The 18,509-nt window shown below is 40.3% G+C and overlaps 1 protein-coding gene across 1 annotated transcript in view; it reads left to right on the top strand.

The window, feature by feature from the left end:
- The window catches only part of METAP2 (methionyl aminopeptidase 2), a 41,675-nt gene extending 23,554 nt beyond the window's left edge, over positions 1-18,121 (top strand). Inside the window, exons 4-11 of the mRNA XM_036759688.1 lie at positions 3,313-3,415; positions 10,811-10,972; positions 11,922-12,103; positions 13,313-13,407; positions 13,519-13,615; positions 14,336-14,439; positions 15,042-15,157; positions 15,886-18,121. Coding sequence (XP_036615583.1) covers positions 3,313-3,415; positions 10,811-10,972; positions 11,922-12,103; positions 13,313-13,407; positions 13,519-13,615; positions 14,336-14,439; positions 15,042-15,157; positions 15,886-16,138 — 1,112 coding nt within the window. The 3' untranslated portion in view covers positions 16,139-18,121. The remainder of the gene's footprint in view (positions 1-3,312; positions 3,416-10,810; positions 10,973-11,921; positions 12,104-13,312; positions 13,408-13,518; positions 13,616-14,335; positions 14,440-15,041; positions 15,158-15,885) is intronic.
- Positions 18,122-18,509: the final 388 nt, after the last annotated feature.

Below are 18,509 nucleotides of genomic sequence, written 5' to 3'. Positions count from 1 at the left end.
CATTGTCTGGATTGAGGGTAGAAACCCCCACGATGTTCTCTGCTTGTCAGAGCACTCTTGGGAGAGCATTGTGCTTCCCCTACAAGCACCAAAGCCAGATTCCAAGGGGCCACAGTAGAACAGAGTAGGGGGTAAGAAGAAGGTAGTGGAAAGGGAAATGCAGAGGGTGCCAGTTTTCGATAATTTGTAAGCCTTGACTTAAGGATAGATACTTGAAATGTGGAGTTTTGGACCACTGGGCAAGGAATAAATAAGAGTCCTGGAAGTACTGACCCACCTCAATATTGATGTACTTACATCAAAGAAAACCAGAAGACAGAAGCATTTAGCCACCCAATGGAGGGGCAGCTTCCAGGTTTTCCTTGGAGAAGCACAAAGTGCTGAGAATGTGGAGTTTGAGAAATCCTGTAGAGAACTGGGTGAGACTGTGCCAACTAAGCCATTTATACCATGTTACTTAATGACTTCAGTGTGAAAGTGGGCCTGGAGAGGGTGACAAAAAATGCTGCAGTGTGTGGTAACTGGCCAGGCCTGAGAGAAAGAAGCAGAAAGTTTGTAATTGATTCAGAAGCCTTATCCCTGTATGTCATAAATACTTATTTCCAGAAGACAGGTGGAAGATTTTGGACATAGCAGTACTGAGGAGCACAGAATATGAAGCAAACGTTACTGATGGGTAGATGATATCAGTTAACGATATCGATATCAGACCATTAGCTAGTTAGAGCAAGTTGCCTCAGTCTTGAACTAGAAAAGTAAGACTGAAGGTGAGAAGTCACTGCAAACAATTGTAACAGCCTCAGCTAATTCAGATCAGCTATTGTTGCCTCGGTGGGAAATGACTGAAGCTGTTGACCTCAGTTATCAGCATTTCTTGCAAAAATCTGATATAAAACAGTCTCCTAAGGAGGAGGCCAAAATATTCTCAGATCATTAATGGCAAGTGAGGCATAAAAGGAGGGAGAGAGATGCTTGCCAACAGTTGGCGGCTGTTACGAACAGTGTCTTGTAAAAGTTCCACATGAAAGGATTCCCTGTAGATGTTGAGAAGATAGTGTTTGTGAATGATACTGGGTTGATTTTTATCAGGCAGTAAAGCCTGAGAACATGGCCTTCTCATTGCTTACTCAAAAGACTGATTTCACAAGCCATACAGAAAAAAATAAATGTATGACAATTGACTGTTAGCCACATTGTGACATGGAGTGGATTGTCCCTTGAATTTGTACCTCATCAGTTATTTGTTACAGGTACTGCAGGTTGACAATGAGTTGGGCCTAGAATTGAATGGGGGGCACAGTATAAAGGTTTATATTTGTAGATTAAAAAAAAATTTTAAGTACACAATTCTACACATTGCTTTCAAAATTATCCTGTCTGTGATTCCTACTTCTATTATCTTCTGTGTATTTTTTAAAATGATGTTACAATGGCTTTCCTTTTCTTTTTTTGGAGGGAGGCATCCCTATTTCCTTCCCCCTACTGCCCCAGTGAAACACCAAGAGTAAGAAGGAAAAGACCCTTTCTCACAAATTAAACACAGCAAACAAAACACATCTACATAGTGATTGTGTCAAAAAAATCCATCTGCCTTTCTATGCCATATGTCCATCACCTTTGTCAAGAGGTAGGTGACATGCATCATACCTTCCAGGGTTAGGCTCCCCTGGATCTTAGAAGTTCATCACCTTCAGGGCCCATCTCAGGCCTGGAATGTCCCCTTCCAAATTCTGTGGGCTGTGCCGCCTTGTCTGTCTTTGGGACTTTTAAGATCTAAACCTGGAAACATTCTCAGGGAAGACTGCAGCTGGTTGCCTCCAGACACAGCCTTGCAGACATCAAATGTCCTGTTTCTAATGTTGCACTGGGAGATGGTGGCATTGGCTTTGCTGACAGGGCAGAGTCCTGTTGCCTGTGATCCCCTTTACCTGTAGAGTCGAAGAGGTTACTGTAGTTTCTCTCTCATATTTATTGATCATTATTTGATCTGGTGTGAACCTGTAGGGTTTTGCTGGAGTATGTATATTTTGCTGGGTGATCTGATTTGCATTCAGGTAGCCATCTTGTCAAGAAGACTCGAGTTGGATTTTGTTTGAGAAATTACGTAGTGATTTTAAACAAACGAGTTCAAAGACCTGTCTTTTCAACATAGACGTTCTGGTAATGCCCCACATCTCTTAGGAATTAAAGTTGCAAATTATCGAAAGGGCACTGGAGAATTTGCATGGTGGGCACAAATAAGCTGTTGCATGTTTTAAATGGTATCTTACCTAAGAGAACTGGCCCAAGGGATATTGTTGAAGAAGTAATTGGGAAAGAAGTTGGGTCAGTCATGTTGTGGCTCTCCACTGCAAATACAGCTCATGGGCTTCGTGGGTACCTCTCAATCTAGAATAACTTGAGAGGAGCACCTCACTTCTGGTTCCTTGGAGAGGTCTTCTGTAGGATCAGTGGAAGGATCTAAAACAAGATGGCTCGCAATATGGACCAGTGGAAAGAATGGCCAGATGGATTGGATTCACTCATTTTTGCTTTATTCCTGTTGGATTCCTTTCTCTCGTTTTCTCCTTAGTTGTTTTGATTTTGCTTTCGTGTTTATCAGATCAATTTTGTAAGTAGTGAAATTAGCAGAATTCTCTTTTGACCGACCTTTAGGGAATGCTAATAAAAGCTTACATTTGTTGTAGTGCTCTTAGAGTTCACAGACTGCAGAATACAATCTTGTTTGCTGTTCATTAAGAACTTTTTTGTTGGATTCACAACTGTTACTTCCATTTTTAGAGATGAGAAAAGAGACACTTTAATAAGTGTTGGAGGCTGCAATCAAGCCCAAGTCTTCTGACTCAAAATACCGTCGTAGAGAGACCTAGAGAATTAACTCAATACAGATGTCTACTTGACAAAGTCTGTATGTTTTCTTGAAAAAAAAATATGTGAATCAAGTTACACTTCAAACACATGGTATAGAAAGAATCTTTCTGTAAAGTGTCATTACCCTGTATTTCATCTTCTGTGAATCTGGGTTTTAGCATAATTGTTTAGGATAAAGTTGGGTACTTAAGGTCACTGAACATGAAATTTATGTTGGATTTTTGAGTGAAACCTGCTTTTCTGCAAAGGCAAATAGATACTATTGAATGCATCATTCTGTGCTTAAGGTCTGTTGGTCTTGTGTCCAAGCAGGCTTTCTCTCTAGCTAAGCTGCTGTGCAGTGAGATCCAAAGGATGCAAAAGGGCCCCAGTAGAGGCCCCACTGAGGAGATGGCAGTCTTGTGTTAAGATAAACTGTAATGCTTCATTTGTCTTCCACAGCCAAGGTACAGACAGACCCGCCCTCAGTACCCATATGTGACCTGTTTCCCAGTGGTGTATTTCCAAAGGGTCAAGAATGCGAGTACCCCTCAACACAAGACGGGTGAGTAGCATATTTATTTCAGATGGCCCCGTGACCTCATTGGCATAGGGAATTCCAGAGGAGGAAAGTCCTTCCATGGCTTCAGATTAGCACCTTCTGTGCAACCTAGAGCCTTAAGGAGTTTGCTGGGGTCACTGAGGGGTTACGTGACTTGCCCAGGGTCAACCAAGCCTTAACTCCAAGTTTGGGTCTACCCACTACATGAGGCTCTCTCATTATCTAAACTCTATTTATCTGAGGTGGAATTTATGCAAAATAATATAAATATGTTGGGGACATTTTTTGAAGTGGATGACTGAGTGATACCAAGAAAAAATGTTTCAGTTTCCAAAGGTATTTAACAGATCAGAATTACTCTTTATAACCGAAGTACTTTAAAAATACTGCCTTTTCCTAGTTAACCAAAATGGGAAAGCACTAAACCTTGAAAATCTCAACAGTTGCTACATTTTAACTCTCCTTAACTGATTCTCTCTTCACATCCACATGTACTGGGGGTGCTAAGCACTGAAATGATCCAGGGAGAAGCGAGTCATGAATGAGACAATCCCTTTTTATGTACTTTGGGGCAGGTGATACTTAGGATCATTTCTTCTTCTCATGTAATGGTGCTCTTGAAATCTAGCACTTCGCTCATTCGTTAAATATTTAGAGCAGTCTGCAGGTGTAGCTTGCTGTATTCAAATGCAAAGATAACATACATCCTTGTCTTCAGAAGGATTATGGTCTATTATAATCTTGTCCTTTATATGAGAAGAATAATTTGCCTTTTACACATATAAGTTGTGAATGGTAGCTGTACTTTCTGCTCGTAATTGCCTAGTTTTGTAAAATTGGCAGATGATCCAAAGGTCAGAGTGATGACCATAAGGTAGAAGACTGGATACCTGTTTTATGACTAGCCACAATTTAGGGTTCAAACTAAATTTTTAAAATAAAGCTGTTATCTTCGTGGTATCAGAGGAGGTATTTGGCCTGTCAGCTTCTGAAAAGTGAGATGGATGAATTGCTGAGGCAAGGGACTTAGCCCCAGCCCAGTAGTTGTGATTACTACTGTGTCCCTTGGAACACCATGTTGGACCTTTGGGGCAGGAACTAGAGTGATGTCTATCCGTCTATGGGGAGAAAACGGCACAAACTCTTCTATACCCACTTTGAGCAAGTGAGCAGGCTTACTACTCCCTCAGGAATCTGTTTCAGGATCACAGAATTTTATTTCATCTTGGCTCCAAGATGGTTTGTATCAGCTTGTCCGTGCAGGCACTGTGCTGTATGGCAGGGTTACAAAGTCAAAAAGGAAAGTGGAAGCAACATACACAGGTCCATAGACGTATATGCAAAACAGAAATGCAGGGATTTGTTGGGGAGGCATTGCCAGAATTCTGGGGTGCTAGGAGAGGCTGGTGAGGGGGGATTCCATTCCAGGCATGGAGGGCACCCTGACCAAAGACAGATAAAAGGGAGATAGTGCTGTGGATAAAACAGCAAGATGCCCATATAAGAAGTGTGTGAAAATGGGTTTGGATTTGAGCCAGGTTATGAAAGGCTTTAAATAGTGGAAGCATTCGTATTTGATCCTAAAAGCAACAGGGGCCACTACAGTTTATTGAGCTGGAGGGTGACATGGGCAAGACACCGATTATCAAGTAGCCAACAGTCCATGAATTTCAACCATTCAGTGAACTCTTATTAAGCGCCTTCTAGTTACCACTTCATGCCTTGTTAGCCTTCTCCCTCCAATTGAACCCCAGCCAGAACTTCCCCTTTTCAGGTATATATTCAAGCTGATTGGGGATGTCACTCATCACTGGCAGATCGCATCCCCCAACAAAGTTAGTTTTCCAGTTTGTATCTTTTCATAGGCAGTGTGACTGATTTATATGTTTTGTACACTGTGGCTTCCCTTTTTTATAGCTTTGCAAATATGACCTCCATTTTTACCTATGACCAAATTGTTATAAAACTTAATATAGATTCCAAATGGGGAGTAGCTTCAGAAAATAGAGACCAGGTTGCAGGAGTACCCTGTGGCTCTAGTCCATCTAATTTATCTGCCCTTAGTCCATTTACCTGCCCTGGTACATTTGGTGTGGTAGGAGAATAGCCACCTGTTTCTATTAGAATAAACTAAGGGCACCAGAAAGGCCTCAGATCCCTTTTCTTTCTCACCCTCTTTTTTTAATTACAAATATATCTAGAGAGGAATAAATTTAAAGGAAAACACCGGAAAGCATGAGTGATCAGTCAGATAATCAGACTGCCAACAACCTGGGAAAGGTAGGCTTTGTTTTTGTTTTGTTTTAGGTTTTTTTGATTCAGGGAAAGAGTTTATTTTGGGAATTTTGCTCTATTTTCTTCAATTCATTATGTGAATTGGTGAGTATTTTTTTTTCTTTCAATTTTCATGAGCCCTACTCTGATGCCTGCCTCATCATGGCGTGGAAATACCCACTGAAAGCTAAGCGATGGCAATAGGGCATATACTGCCCCAGTCTCAGAGAAGATTGACATGTTGATCCACATAGGAAAGACCAAGTGGTTGAAGAATATTCAGAGTTCAGTATGCACTTGAATGGCCACCCCTTCCAATCTGTCCATCAGTGTTTATATATCTGGGGCAGGTAGTACAGCTGGTCAGTGAGCTGGGTCCAGAATTGCAGAGATGGAAATGGGTTGGCTTACTCTAGGGAAAATTGCAAAGCTTTTACTGACCCCAAGCTTGCTCTTGGCAGCAAAGGTCCGTCTCTTCAGTTCTAACATGATGATTCTATGAGGTGGCAGTGAGAAACCACTGCCTCCAAAAAACTAAAAATGACTATCATATAGAGAGGATGGTCAATGAGAACAGGCTGCAGTATATAGATATAGATAGATAGAGATATATAACCAATGAAGAATTCCAAAGAACAGCCAGGAGCAAAGAATATACTCAAGGGATTATATGATTGGAAGAGAAAACAGGCTGGTAACATGATAAGAGTGAATGATGGCTAATGGAAGGAAGTTTCCAACACATTGGGTGAGTCCCTTGTGATAACTCCTTGTGGGGCTGTGTGGGAGAGATGGGCAGGGAGTGTTTTGATCCACACCATTTGAGGGAACTTGTCAATCAGTCAGATCATAGATCCATTTATGTGAGAGTTTATTGTGAACTTGGTCATCAGGAAACACAAACATTTAGTTTACAGAGTAGGAAGTCGAATTATGTGAGAGACTTAGAGCTTGAGCTTCCTTTAAGACATTAAATTTAACAGGGTAGTGGCAAAATTTGTTTCTGCACTTTTTGTTTCCTTCTGTGCATTTTAAGAAAGGTTTTATTGATGTTTTTTATTTCATGTCTGTCATTCCTCAGTAACCTGCTTCCACTAAGTAGAAGCCACTCAAGCAAAACAAATCAGCACCATAGCCACCCCAGAGAATACAGGCCTCAGCTGTCACTCCTCTGCCTCAGACTCCAGAAACCATGGTTGGCTGCTGCTTTGGCCAAGGTCTGGGGTCTTTCGTGGTCATCCCCCTCATGGGATGACAGTAGTCGTGGAAAGAAACTCTTTTCCTGGTCCTGCTCGCTTGACCCAGCATGGCTTTATACAAATCCTCGTGTATTTCTCTGAATCAGTGCCATGAATCATTTCCTCACCTTCATACACCCCTTGAGAATCACCTCTTTCATTTTTTTGCTATGACAACAAGTGCTGCTATAGAAATGTTCTGCAAGATGTGTATTCTTTCCCTTGTATTCTGTGTCAGTTGAGGCGGAGGATAGGAGTAGAGTTTAATGACTTTTGGATGTCGGTTCCAGAAGCTTGAGCCATTTCACAGCTCCCACCCCAGTGTTCTTTTACATGTCTGCTCCCAGCCCCTTGGGGAGAATTTACTTGAGTTGGGGCTTTTTCTTCAACTCTTTACAGTTAGGGTTGGTAGGGCCTGTAACATTCTCCAAAATTTGTTGGCCCTTTCTAAAGTTTAAGACTTCCTCCTACCTTGTTCTTATTCTTCTTTACCTGGATTTCTAACATCAGGCTCCAGAATGTTTTTCTTCTCATATCTTGTTCTCTGTTGTTATTTTCCTGTGGTTGATGTATTGGTCCATATAGCTCGATATCCATAACAAATAAGAAACAGAACAGTAATTCTACTACAATTTTGCAGTTTCCCGTTAGATATCCTTCCTCATTCTTATTGCCCAGTGGCAAATGGCTTCTAATTTGTCCTTTAGGGACATGTGATAGTTTATGGAATAGATTGTTTCAGTGCTAGGCTCTCGTCTCTTGTCCTGACTCTGGGGGCAGCTGTGTTCATTCAGGTCAGGAATAGAAGTGTCACAAAACCAAAAGCCCTTCGTTTCTTCTTGGTGTCTTTTTGTGCCATTCTCCAGAGCAGTCTTGATATTGACTCTGACCTTTAACTTGCCTACTATGCCAGGACTTAAGGTTACTTTAAAAAAAGAAGTGTTGGTTTATTTAAAAAGCTCCATGTATCTGGATAATCCATTTAAATGGAAGGTTTCTGGTTTTCTTGTAGCTATTTGTTGGGTTTGTTTTTGGATTTTCATAGTAGAAAGAAGACTGTGCTGGTTTTAGAATCATGACCTTGGTTCCCATCCTGGCTCTGGCATTCATTGCCCAAACAAGCTGTTTAATCTTCTTAGCCTCAGTTTCCTCATCTGTAAAACAAGTGGCTTGTACCAAACGGCCTTTAAGGCTGCTTACAAAGTTCTAAATCCTGGGTGTGCGCCCCAGGAATGACTAGTTATGCCAGCAACCCAGCACTGCTTATACAAGAAACGCATGCTGTTTGTCCCAGTGGGGAATCATGTAACAGGACTGACTCCCTTGAAATCTGCCTTTGCCATTGGAAGAAATAAATACAACTGTACAAACCCCTGAAGGAATTTTATCACTTTGACGTATTCTTTCACGCACAGGACGTCTCTTGTAAAATCTTGAAAATCCTTCGGGGTCAGTAGACTTGTTACTGCTCAGTTCTTTCAGTTGTGTCTGACTCTTAGTGATGCCATTTGGGGTTTTCTTGGCAAAGATGTGGGAGTGGCTTGCCATTTCTTTCTCCAGCTCATTTTTGCAGATAAGGAAGATGAGGCAAATAGGGTTAAGTGATTTGTCCAGGGTGACACAGCTTAATAAGATTCTGAGGCCAGATTTGAACTAAGGTGAGCCTTCCTGACTAGGCCCAGCACTGTGTGCACTATGGCGCCACCTAGCTGCCCATTCACATTCTTTGAAAATTGATCACCCAGTTTATAAAAAGTCATTCCCCAATTGATAAAGGATATGAACAGGCAGTTTTCAGAAGAAATCAAAGCTATCTGTACTCATATTAAAAAATGCTCTAAATAAATATTTATAGAAACGCAAATTAAAACAACTCTGAGGTACCACCTCACAACTGTCAGATTTGCTACTATGACAAAAAAGGAGAATGACACATGTTAGAGGGAAAGTAGGAAAATAGGGAAACTAATGCATTTTTTGTGGAGTTATAAACTGGTCCAACCATTCTGGAGAGCAGTTTGGAACTATGCCCAAAGGGCTGTAAAACTGCATACCCATTTATCCAGCAACACTGCTTCTAGGTCTGTACCCCAAAAATATCAAATGAAAGGGAAAAGGACCCATATACACAAAAATATTTATAGCAGCTCTCTTTTTGTGGCAGCAAAGAATTGGAAATTGAGGGGATGCCTGTCAGTTGAGGAATGGCTGAACGAGTTGTGGTACCTGCTTGTGATGGAATACTATTGGGTTATAAGAAATGGTGAGCAGGATGGTTTCAGAGAAACCTGGGAAGATTTATGTGAACTGATGCAAAGTGAAGTGAGCAGAGTCAGGAAAACATTGTACTCGATAACAGCAGTGTTGTAACGATGATCATCTGTGGGAAAACTTAGCAACTCTGATCAATACAATGGTTCAAGACAATTCTGAGGGACTCATGATTAAAAAATGCTGCTGTCCACCCCCAGAGAGAGAACTGGTGCAGTCTGAGTGTGATAGAAGCATACTCTTTAGACTTCATTTCTGGGTTTTTTGTTTGTTTTAGTTTGTTTTCTTTTGCAGCATAGCTAATATGGAAATATATTTTGCATGACTGTACATGTATCAAATTACTTGCCTTGTTAGTGAGGGGGGCAAAGAAGGAGGGAGAGAATTTGGAACTCAAAAATTTTTAAAAAAATTTTTTAAATTGTTTTTACATGGAATTAGAAAAAAAAAGTTTAACAAATTTAAAAGATAATTGATCAAGTTTTTGTTATCCTCCCCCTCCCCCCCACCCCATCCTTTGTAACAGCAAATAAAGAAGGTAGGGAAGCAGTTCAGCAGAACCAACCAGCACATTAACCCAGTCACATCCATAGCCCACCACCACTGCAAAGAAGGGAGGCAGGTCCATTTTGGCTTTTCTTGACCACTCTTGATGATTATAATGACAGTGTTCAGTTTGTTGTTTCTGTTTAAATTATTATAGGGCCAGTATTAATCATTCTCTGGTCATGCTACAAATTTATCTTATGCTTCTTCCGTTTACTTTTCAATTTCTTAACAAAATGGCTTACACACACACACACACACACACACACACACACACACACACACACCCCTCACTAAAAGTACTACCCCCTTAATTGTGTTGCATCTGACACTGATCAGTGCCCCTTCTTGACACTCCTCCTCCATAGTCTTCCCCTGACATGGGTTGTCCTCCTAGTCTGGTGACTCATTTTGATTACACTTCTTCCTTTGGCTACCTAAATTTGGTGGCGTTTCTTAGGGTTCTATATTTACCTTTATCTCTCATGACACTAACCTTTCTTATAGGTGGCTACAAGTTTGTAGAAGTCTCTCAGTTTCCTGGTTCTGTTGATTTAGGCTGATATTAATCTCACCTCAATGCATCGTTATAGTGAAGAATACTTTCTTATTAAAGATATGACAACAGCAAGACTCATTGCTGTGTGATCTTTAGTCACTGGAATAATTTTCCCAAAAGTTAGTAACTAGAGAATTTGTAATGTTTCTCAAAAGATGTCTTTTTTTTTTAAAGTATGTAAACCAGAAAATACATTTTTGGGGGATTATTGTTCCTAGTTTGGGCCTTTTAAGGCTAAATTTGTATGTCCGAGTTGATTGCTGTCTCTTTAGAAGATAAAGATTCATCTGTGGCTCCAAGATTCTTTCATTTGCAAAAAATGAGGGGTTAGACTAGACAGGCTTTGAGGTCCCTCCATCTCTTCTCTCCAGTGTTGGTCCTATGATCTTAAGTTTATTAGGAAGAAATGAAAGAATCTTGTTTGTATAAGCTGTTTGGAAAATTGAAAATGTAATAAATATTGTAATAGGGGTTTTAATTTAAATAATAGTGTCCTTTTTACTTTTAAAGGCGAACAGCAGCTTGGAGAACCACAAGTGAAGAAAAGAAAGCATTAGACCAGGCCAGTGAAGAAATCTGGAATGATTTCCGGGAAGCTGCGGAGGCACATAGGCAAGTGAGGAAGTATGTGATGAGCTGGATCAAGCCCGGGATGACAATGATAGAAATCTGGTAAGTCTAGAGGCCTCTGAGGTCTCATCCCCAGGGCGCTGGAGGACTGCAGAGCTTGGCCACAAACTTGAGACATTGTTAGTGCAACATGAGAGGAACAGGTGTGGCATATGAAAGAAGACAGGAAGGAAGATGGCTGTGGGAGGGCAGGGGATGTTATTGGGGGCGTGAAAGTGATATTAAAATAAAGAGAAAACCTGATAAAATTCTGACAAAATTAAATTTCTAAAAAAGTTCTATAAGTGTTGCTTTAGTTGTATAAGTTCAGTTTTCAGTACACTTGTAGACAAACTATATTAGAAATCCTTCAAGTGTGGTTAGGGTGAAATTAAGAAAAGACAACGGGGTTGAAGACTATCAGTCTTTTAGGAACTTGAGACTGACCCAGTAGCCTCTATTGGGGCACTTTTCCTCTGGGTTTCCTAGTATTTTAAAGGCTAGAGTGGGGGGAAAAAGGCACTTAGAAATCATTTGAACTGAAACTTTTTTTAAAGTTAGAAACCTAAACAAAGAACTGCCTGGCTAGTCTGCTTTTCCATAGTGGAGCCAGAGGAAGGAAACAAAGCAAAGATCCTTGTTGCTCTAAGTTTCCTGATTTTTTTTTCACCGCAGGAGAGATTAATAAGAATTGATCTATAAATTACTCCTCAAAGCAATGTACAACAGATTCATAAAATTAGTAGAGCCAAGACAGCAGCTCACAAAGAGTGGCGCGCGCGCGTGTGTGTGTGTGTGTGTGTGTGTACCTGATAGGTAAGTTTACAGTTCTGTCAAAGTAGATATCTTGCCTCAGAGGTGAACTAGTTTCAGAACAGCAGGTTCCTGATTTCACCGGTGGGGTTATTTTCTAAGCATGTATTTATCTTTTTTAGATTTATGGCTAGGTTATGCTACATGAGTGGAATAATTCCATTTAATTGAACTATCCATTCTTTTTTTTTTTTTAAAGTGAAAAACTGGAAGATTGTTCCCGTAAGCTAATAAAAGAGAATGGCCTAAATGCTGGCCTTGCCTTTCCTACGGGCTGCTCCCTCAATAACTGTGCTGCCCACTACACTCCCAATGCTGGAGACCCCACAGTCTTGCAGTATGATGACATCTGCAAGATAGATTTTGGAACACATATCAGCGGTGAGTGGGAACAGTTATTTGTATAATGGGGAAGAATTAACACTGGCAAAGGACCTTCCTAGAGACAGGGCACTGGACCCGTGATTTAATTGGTACAGGGAAGGAAGAGGTGAGGAAAATCATCACATTCCCTTCATCTTGGTCTGAGTTGAGACAGAAGCCTAATTAAGGGTGGCTCTCTCACTGTGCCCCATGTTACACTTCATAAAGTCATTAGAACAGTATTGAAGTCTGACTTTGGTGCTCTGCTAAAGCTACTGACAGGAGGAATCAATTCTGTTTTCTTTGTGAGTAGTGATGGGGAATAAGGAATTCTCCAAAAAGCTAATTATCACAACAGTCAAAGCTTTCACCCTTTGAAGTACAAGAACATTTGCAGTTTTCATTTTTCCCCCTCATGTCTTTTCTGAGTCCAGGTCTCCCACCTCCTCAAGGCTGGAAATGCAGCAGCCACTCCTGGGCTTGGTCCATTGTTGATGAGTGTGAGGGTTTTGACTTGACCCATTTCCGATCTGGGGGCAGTTCACCTGTCCTTTGGTTGACTGGTAACACCCTCCCCCTCACCATAATGTGCCAGACTTAGCACAGGCTCCTGATTTGCTCACAACTAGCCTCAGAAGTAGGAATTAGAGGCTTGTTCTATCATGCCCAAACGTTTTATTTTAAAGATGAAATCTTTTGGGGTGGATCTGAATATAGATTACCTTCTGGATAATTACAGCCTACATGTTTATACTGCCTAGATTTATGGGATGATGGTTGGCCCATATTTGATCCTGCTGTCTTCAACAAATCATGCTTAACATAATCAGTCCTTCTAGGCCTTATTGCATAGTCATAATAAAGTGTTAGGCTTGATGTTTTTCCCCTGTAATAAGTGTGTTCATACACTTTTTCTCCCATTCGTTGCTTTTTGTCTGCTGCTAGCTGAATGTGTCTTTCCAGATACCTGTTTCACTTCTGGGGTTTGAGTTTATGTTCTCGATCAGGGCATTTCCACACCTGTAGTAAACACAGGCACTTTGGACAGCCCTGTTCGGGAAGGCTGAGGTGGTTGGGGCATTACCTCTGTCAGCTATCACTGTGAAGGCACAGAAAACATGTATAGAAGTAAGGGTGCCAAATAGATAACTTCCGAAGAGACTTGATTAGAGAACATTTGGCATTTTGTCATGAGTAAAAAACCTAAGTGAGAACATTCTTTTTCAGGTAGGATCATTGATTGTGCTTTTACTGTCACTTTCAACCCTAAGTATGACACGTTGTTGAAGGCAGTAAAAGATGCCACCAACACGGGAATAAAGGTATGTGAATTCAACGCACTACTTAACAAAGTGCCCTGATTCCTTAATTTTGAGAAACTTGATTTAGGAGTGAGCTTTGTACTCTTTAAAATTCACTGTGTTTATATTCAGTGTGCTGGAATTGATGTTCGTCTTTGTGATGTTGGTGAGGCCATCCAAGAAGTAATGGAATCTTATGAGGTTGAAATTGATGGAAAAACATATCAAGGTATGTGTATATTCTTTTAAAATAGAACCTCAAAATGGCCTATTGCACAGAGGGAATTTTTAAATAAATTAATATTTTGAAAAACAAGAATACCTCGAACATCCGCAAGGTTCCCTGCTCAAGTACCCTCACTGAGAACGCTTCCTAAATTGAATGAGACTGGACAGGTGGCTGTCTGCATTCTCAGATTTGACTTTTTGATACAGGCCACAGTGCTACCTCACTATTTTTTTTTTCCTTCTGAGTCTCATGGGGTGCAGTGATGAAGAACACATGAAAAAACTGAGTCTTGGGATGTTCTTCTGTTAGGTCCAGTATGGAGGCTTGTTGGGGACTTCTAACAAATTGCTGCCATGTGTAGATAGTGTCTCCCAGTCAGGTTCTTAGAGGATAAAATAAGATTTTTGTTGATTGTGAATAGTGTGAAAAAGACTAAAAACTCCTGTTAGAGGGCATGTTTTGAAAGGATTATATCTAGAGTTCTAATTGTATGTGTTTCTGTCTTGGGATGCGTGTGAGTTTGCATTTTAATCACTGGCATGTTTTGTTGATATAGACGTTTCTCCGTGAGCTCAATAGTCACAAGAGTAATCACAGTCCTACCTCTACAGGGACATTTCAATTGCCCTTCTGTTCTTGCAGTGGACACTCTATAAAGCTCCATGTGTCACTTCTCCCTCTGTAGTTAATATTGAATCGATCATGTTCTGTTTATGATAGTGAAACCCATTCGAAATCTTAATGGACATTCAATTGGGCCATATAGAATACATGCTGGGAAAACGGTGCCCATTGTCAAAGGAGGAGAAGCAACGAGAATGGAGGTAGGTGACTGAGACCGGACTGGAGGTTGTGAACAAATTCTTTATCATGATCCAGTGCAGTGCAGCATACGGCAGAATAAGCCAAGTAGGATATCCCCAACTAGTCAGTGGCAGAGAAAGGATTTAGACATAGGTTGGTGCCACAATCTAGCCAAATAAATACAACTGACTACTCATCCGTCCTGTAGAAAATCAAGTTTATTTTCAAATGAATATCTTCAGGAAGAAAAGACAACCCTCATTACAGACCACACTGATGGGTGCCCTCTGTTTCTTGCTACCACAAGAATGTCCCTTTCCTTTGTGGTATCAGCCTAGTAAGTGGTACTGTCAGTTACAAATTGTTTCCCAAGATGGCTAGACAGTTCAGGTTCAATTATAGTGCATTAATGTACCTATTTTCTCCTCAACCCCCTGCATTTGTCATTTCCCTTTTTTTGCCAGTCTCATGTCAGTCAGGTGTGACTTCATTTGTTTTAGGGAATAGTAAACAATTGTTAAAATAAATATGAATCAGTTCCCTTTGAAATAAAACTTAACTAAAAAGAAAACTCATTGCAAATATTTTTCCTCATTTACCTGCATGTTTTTGTTTCCTTAAGGAAGGTGAAGTATATGCCATAGAAACCTTTGGTAGTACAGGAAAAGGTGTGGTGCATGATGATATGGAATGTTCACATTATATGAAAAATTTTGATGTTGGACATGTGCCAATAAGGTGAGAAGCCCCCTTTCCCCCACGTGTCTATTTCACTCAATGCATAATAAGTACTTTGCAAATACCTGTTCTGTTCTACCTCTGGGAAATTCTGCATTTTCTTCTATACTTCTGCATACTATAGGGTTGTATACCCAGAGAGCCATTTCAGATTATTGCCTCATGTTTGGCCTTTTAAAACTTTAAAGGTTTTGAAATTTACTGCTTGTCCATCGTTTAGTCAGCAAGCAGTTGGAAGATCTATACAGAATGGAAGGCATTAGAAACAGGAGGATTGTTATGTGCAAATGGGTTTTTAATTGATCTTGGAGGTTGGGTTGGGGGTGGTAATGATGGGTGGTGCCTGATGTTGTAGAAAAATCAGTGTCACAACTGAGTCATAGGATGTGTTGTTGGAATGGAACTTGAGTCCTGGAGACCCATTAGAAAGAAGGCTATTTATATATATATATATAAATGGAATGTGTAGAGTAGAGTTAGTGTGGGAGTTAAGAATGACTTTGAAGGTGTGAGTCTGTCTTAGGTTCAGAAGAAAAGGCATTTATTTTGGTTGTGGTGATTCAGGGAGACCTGATGAGAACAGCATTGGTGGTCAGAGGCTGCACAGAATTCGAGGAGGATGGAGAAAAGGCCATTTAAGCTTTGCATTCTTGCTTTGGGCTATGTACTGATGCTTGTTCCTTGGCTGTCGTATCATACACATTAGTTTGGATTTTTTTGCTTTTCAGACTTCCAAGAGCAAAACACTTGTTAAACGTCATCAATGAAAACTTTGGCACTCTGGCCTTCTGCCGCAGGTGGCTGGATCGCCTAGGAGAAAGCAAATACCTAATGGCTCTCAAGAACCTGTGTGACTTGGGCATTGTGGATCCCTACCCCCCCTTATGTGACATCAAAGGCTCCTACACAGCACAGTTTGAGCACACCATCCTCCTACGCCCGACATGTAAAGAAGTGGTGAGCCGAGGAGATGACTATTGAGTGTGACCAAGGCCACCGCAGCAGCTTTCTCTAGGCTTTCTCGGAATACATTAGACCCGAATTAATTTGCAACATATTGTTTTTAACAGTGGACCTCTGTAATACTTTCCAGTGTGTGAAAAGGAAGGAATTCAAAGGCAAATCTTCTAATGTAACTAACCAAGGAAAAACCTTTCAGGGCTTTAGAGAGATTTCACAAATGTTAAACTGTTCAATATTTTCTGTTCAGGAAAACATGCTATGAAGCTCAGTTTTTAGTTTGGAATGAGTTAAACATTTTGTTTTCAACAATTATTATAAAAGATGCTTTTCAGATATTTATATTACCATATTCCTTGAATGCGTTGAATGGCCACCCAATTCTACTACACTTTAAGCCCTCTGGTATATTGCCTTTTAAACTTCCTGGATTCCATTTTGTAAAAAATAAAGACAAATTTTCAGATCTAAGAGATACATTTCAATGTTTGTGGTTCTAATTCTGGGCAAGAGCTGGCTGTATTTAACATAAGAGAACCCATGTCTTTTTATTATGATCTGAAATGTTGTAGAGTTCCTCTTGCTCAGGCAGTGGATTACGCCACCTCAGCAGTGCACCAAGCAGTGGGCTCCTGTGTTCATCCTAATGGATACCCAACATTACCAGACGTTGGTCTTCGAGAATTCTTCATTTCCTTTCTAGGACCCCGTTAATCCTCATTTCCTCCAATCGATGGAAAGATACATTAACTTTTTCAAGCGTTCTGCCAACCTCTAATCCTGATTCATTAAAGTGGAACCTTTTTCCTGATTGTATCCACACTGGGAGAAAAAAACCTCTTCAGCTTTTCTAGCAGAAGACGTACCTGGAAAAGAAGCCTTTTGAGGGTGAAGAATCATAAAGGAAAGCAGGGAAGTTTCTAGGTTGAATTACTGTTCTGAATAGAACAATTAAAATTGTAGTTACTAGGCTCTTTGATAGAATGAGCCAATTTGATGGGGTGAAGTTAGCATCTCAAATCAAACCAACATCAGGGACTTAGGGGGGTGAGTTTGCAATGCTGTTAATATTAAATTTAATGTCTAAGTATGCAAATCCCTCCCCTCCAAATTTTAGTGCGAAGGGTCATATTTACTTGGGTTTGATCTGAGACTGCTATGTTTTTAAAGGAAAATCCCAATTTTTCTTACTTGTAAATACTCAGTTGGGACTGTCCCAAAACAACTTTAAAACTGTAATAAATTTTTTTGGCTTGATATTTTGTACCAGGGTAAAGCCTTAACAATGGGCATGCTTTCTTGAAGTATGCTCCCATACTGTTACCATCAATTCACAATGTGATTGCCTGTGGGATATTGGTTTAGTTTCTGTTTCTTGTTCACCATCACCATCCTGTTCTCTCATACAAAGAACCTATGACTTCCTCAGTGGGAGAGGTTTGTTGTCTCTCAAGCTTAAACAAGCAGCCTCTCTAAAGAATAAATGTTGCTACCACCTCAGTTAGCAGATGGATGAATACAAAGGTAGTTCCTCCTTTGGGGTTAAAAAGTGTTGGGGGGGTGTGGGGTGGACTTTGAGGACAACAAAAAGCATGCTCTATAATGGAAACGGTAACTCACTACCACATATTATGTTTAATTGCAAATATTTTGTTATTGATACTAGCTCACTTTATAACGCTGGAGCTTGATGTGATCCTAGTAATAATAGAGATTTCCTGGACCAATTATGTACACAAGCTCCCCTCCAAGGTGACTGGGTAAAAATACAGCATCATTGTATTAAATCCTAGATTGGCTGAACTTTTGGGGGATGTGATCTAGTTAAGTAGGGAGGCTGTGGATTTAAGAGAAGTGTTTAACTACCTACTTATCCATCCATGTATCTCTTGGAATCATTTTGTCATGTTAAAATAATGATGATGTACCTTACTGGATAACAAATGATTAGTTTGATGTTTAAACAATAGTGCCTTTAGTAAATTACTTTACAATCAAAAAAAATGTTGCTTTTTTGTTAGATATATGTAATTAATACCAGACTTACTTTCTTTGCCTTCCATAGGAAAAGATGCATTTTATCACTTTTGTACTAGAATCATTGGGACGAATCCTAGCAGCATAGAGTTTATGGTATCCAGAAAAAAAAAATTAGCTTTTTATTACTAGTAAAATTTGTTGTTTTTTTTCTCCCTCAAAGTTCAGACACGGAAAATACACAGAATTCTCCCAGACCACTTATGGTTACAAAACACTCAACTCTTACAGCACAACAGTAATGGCAGGGTGGCCTCAGAATTGTCAGTGAACAAGCTGGGGGGGGCTTGAAGACAGATCCCCTTACCAGAAAATACCTCCTGGATTTGCAAGGAAGACACGCCCTGGGGAACAT

This window comes from Trichosurus vulpecula, chromosome 5, assembly GCF_011100635.1.
Source record: "Trichosurus vulpecula isolate mTriVul1 chromosome 5, mTriVul1.pri, whole genome shotgun sequence".
In the NCBI taxonomy this organism is placed as follows: Eukaryota; Metazoa; Chordata; class Mammalia; order Diprotodontia; family Phalangeridae; genus Trichosurus; species Trichosurus vulpecula.
Note: the sequence above shows the minus strand (reverse complement) of the source record. Positions and strands in the feature narration are given on the sequence as shown.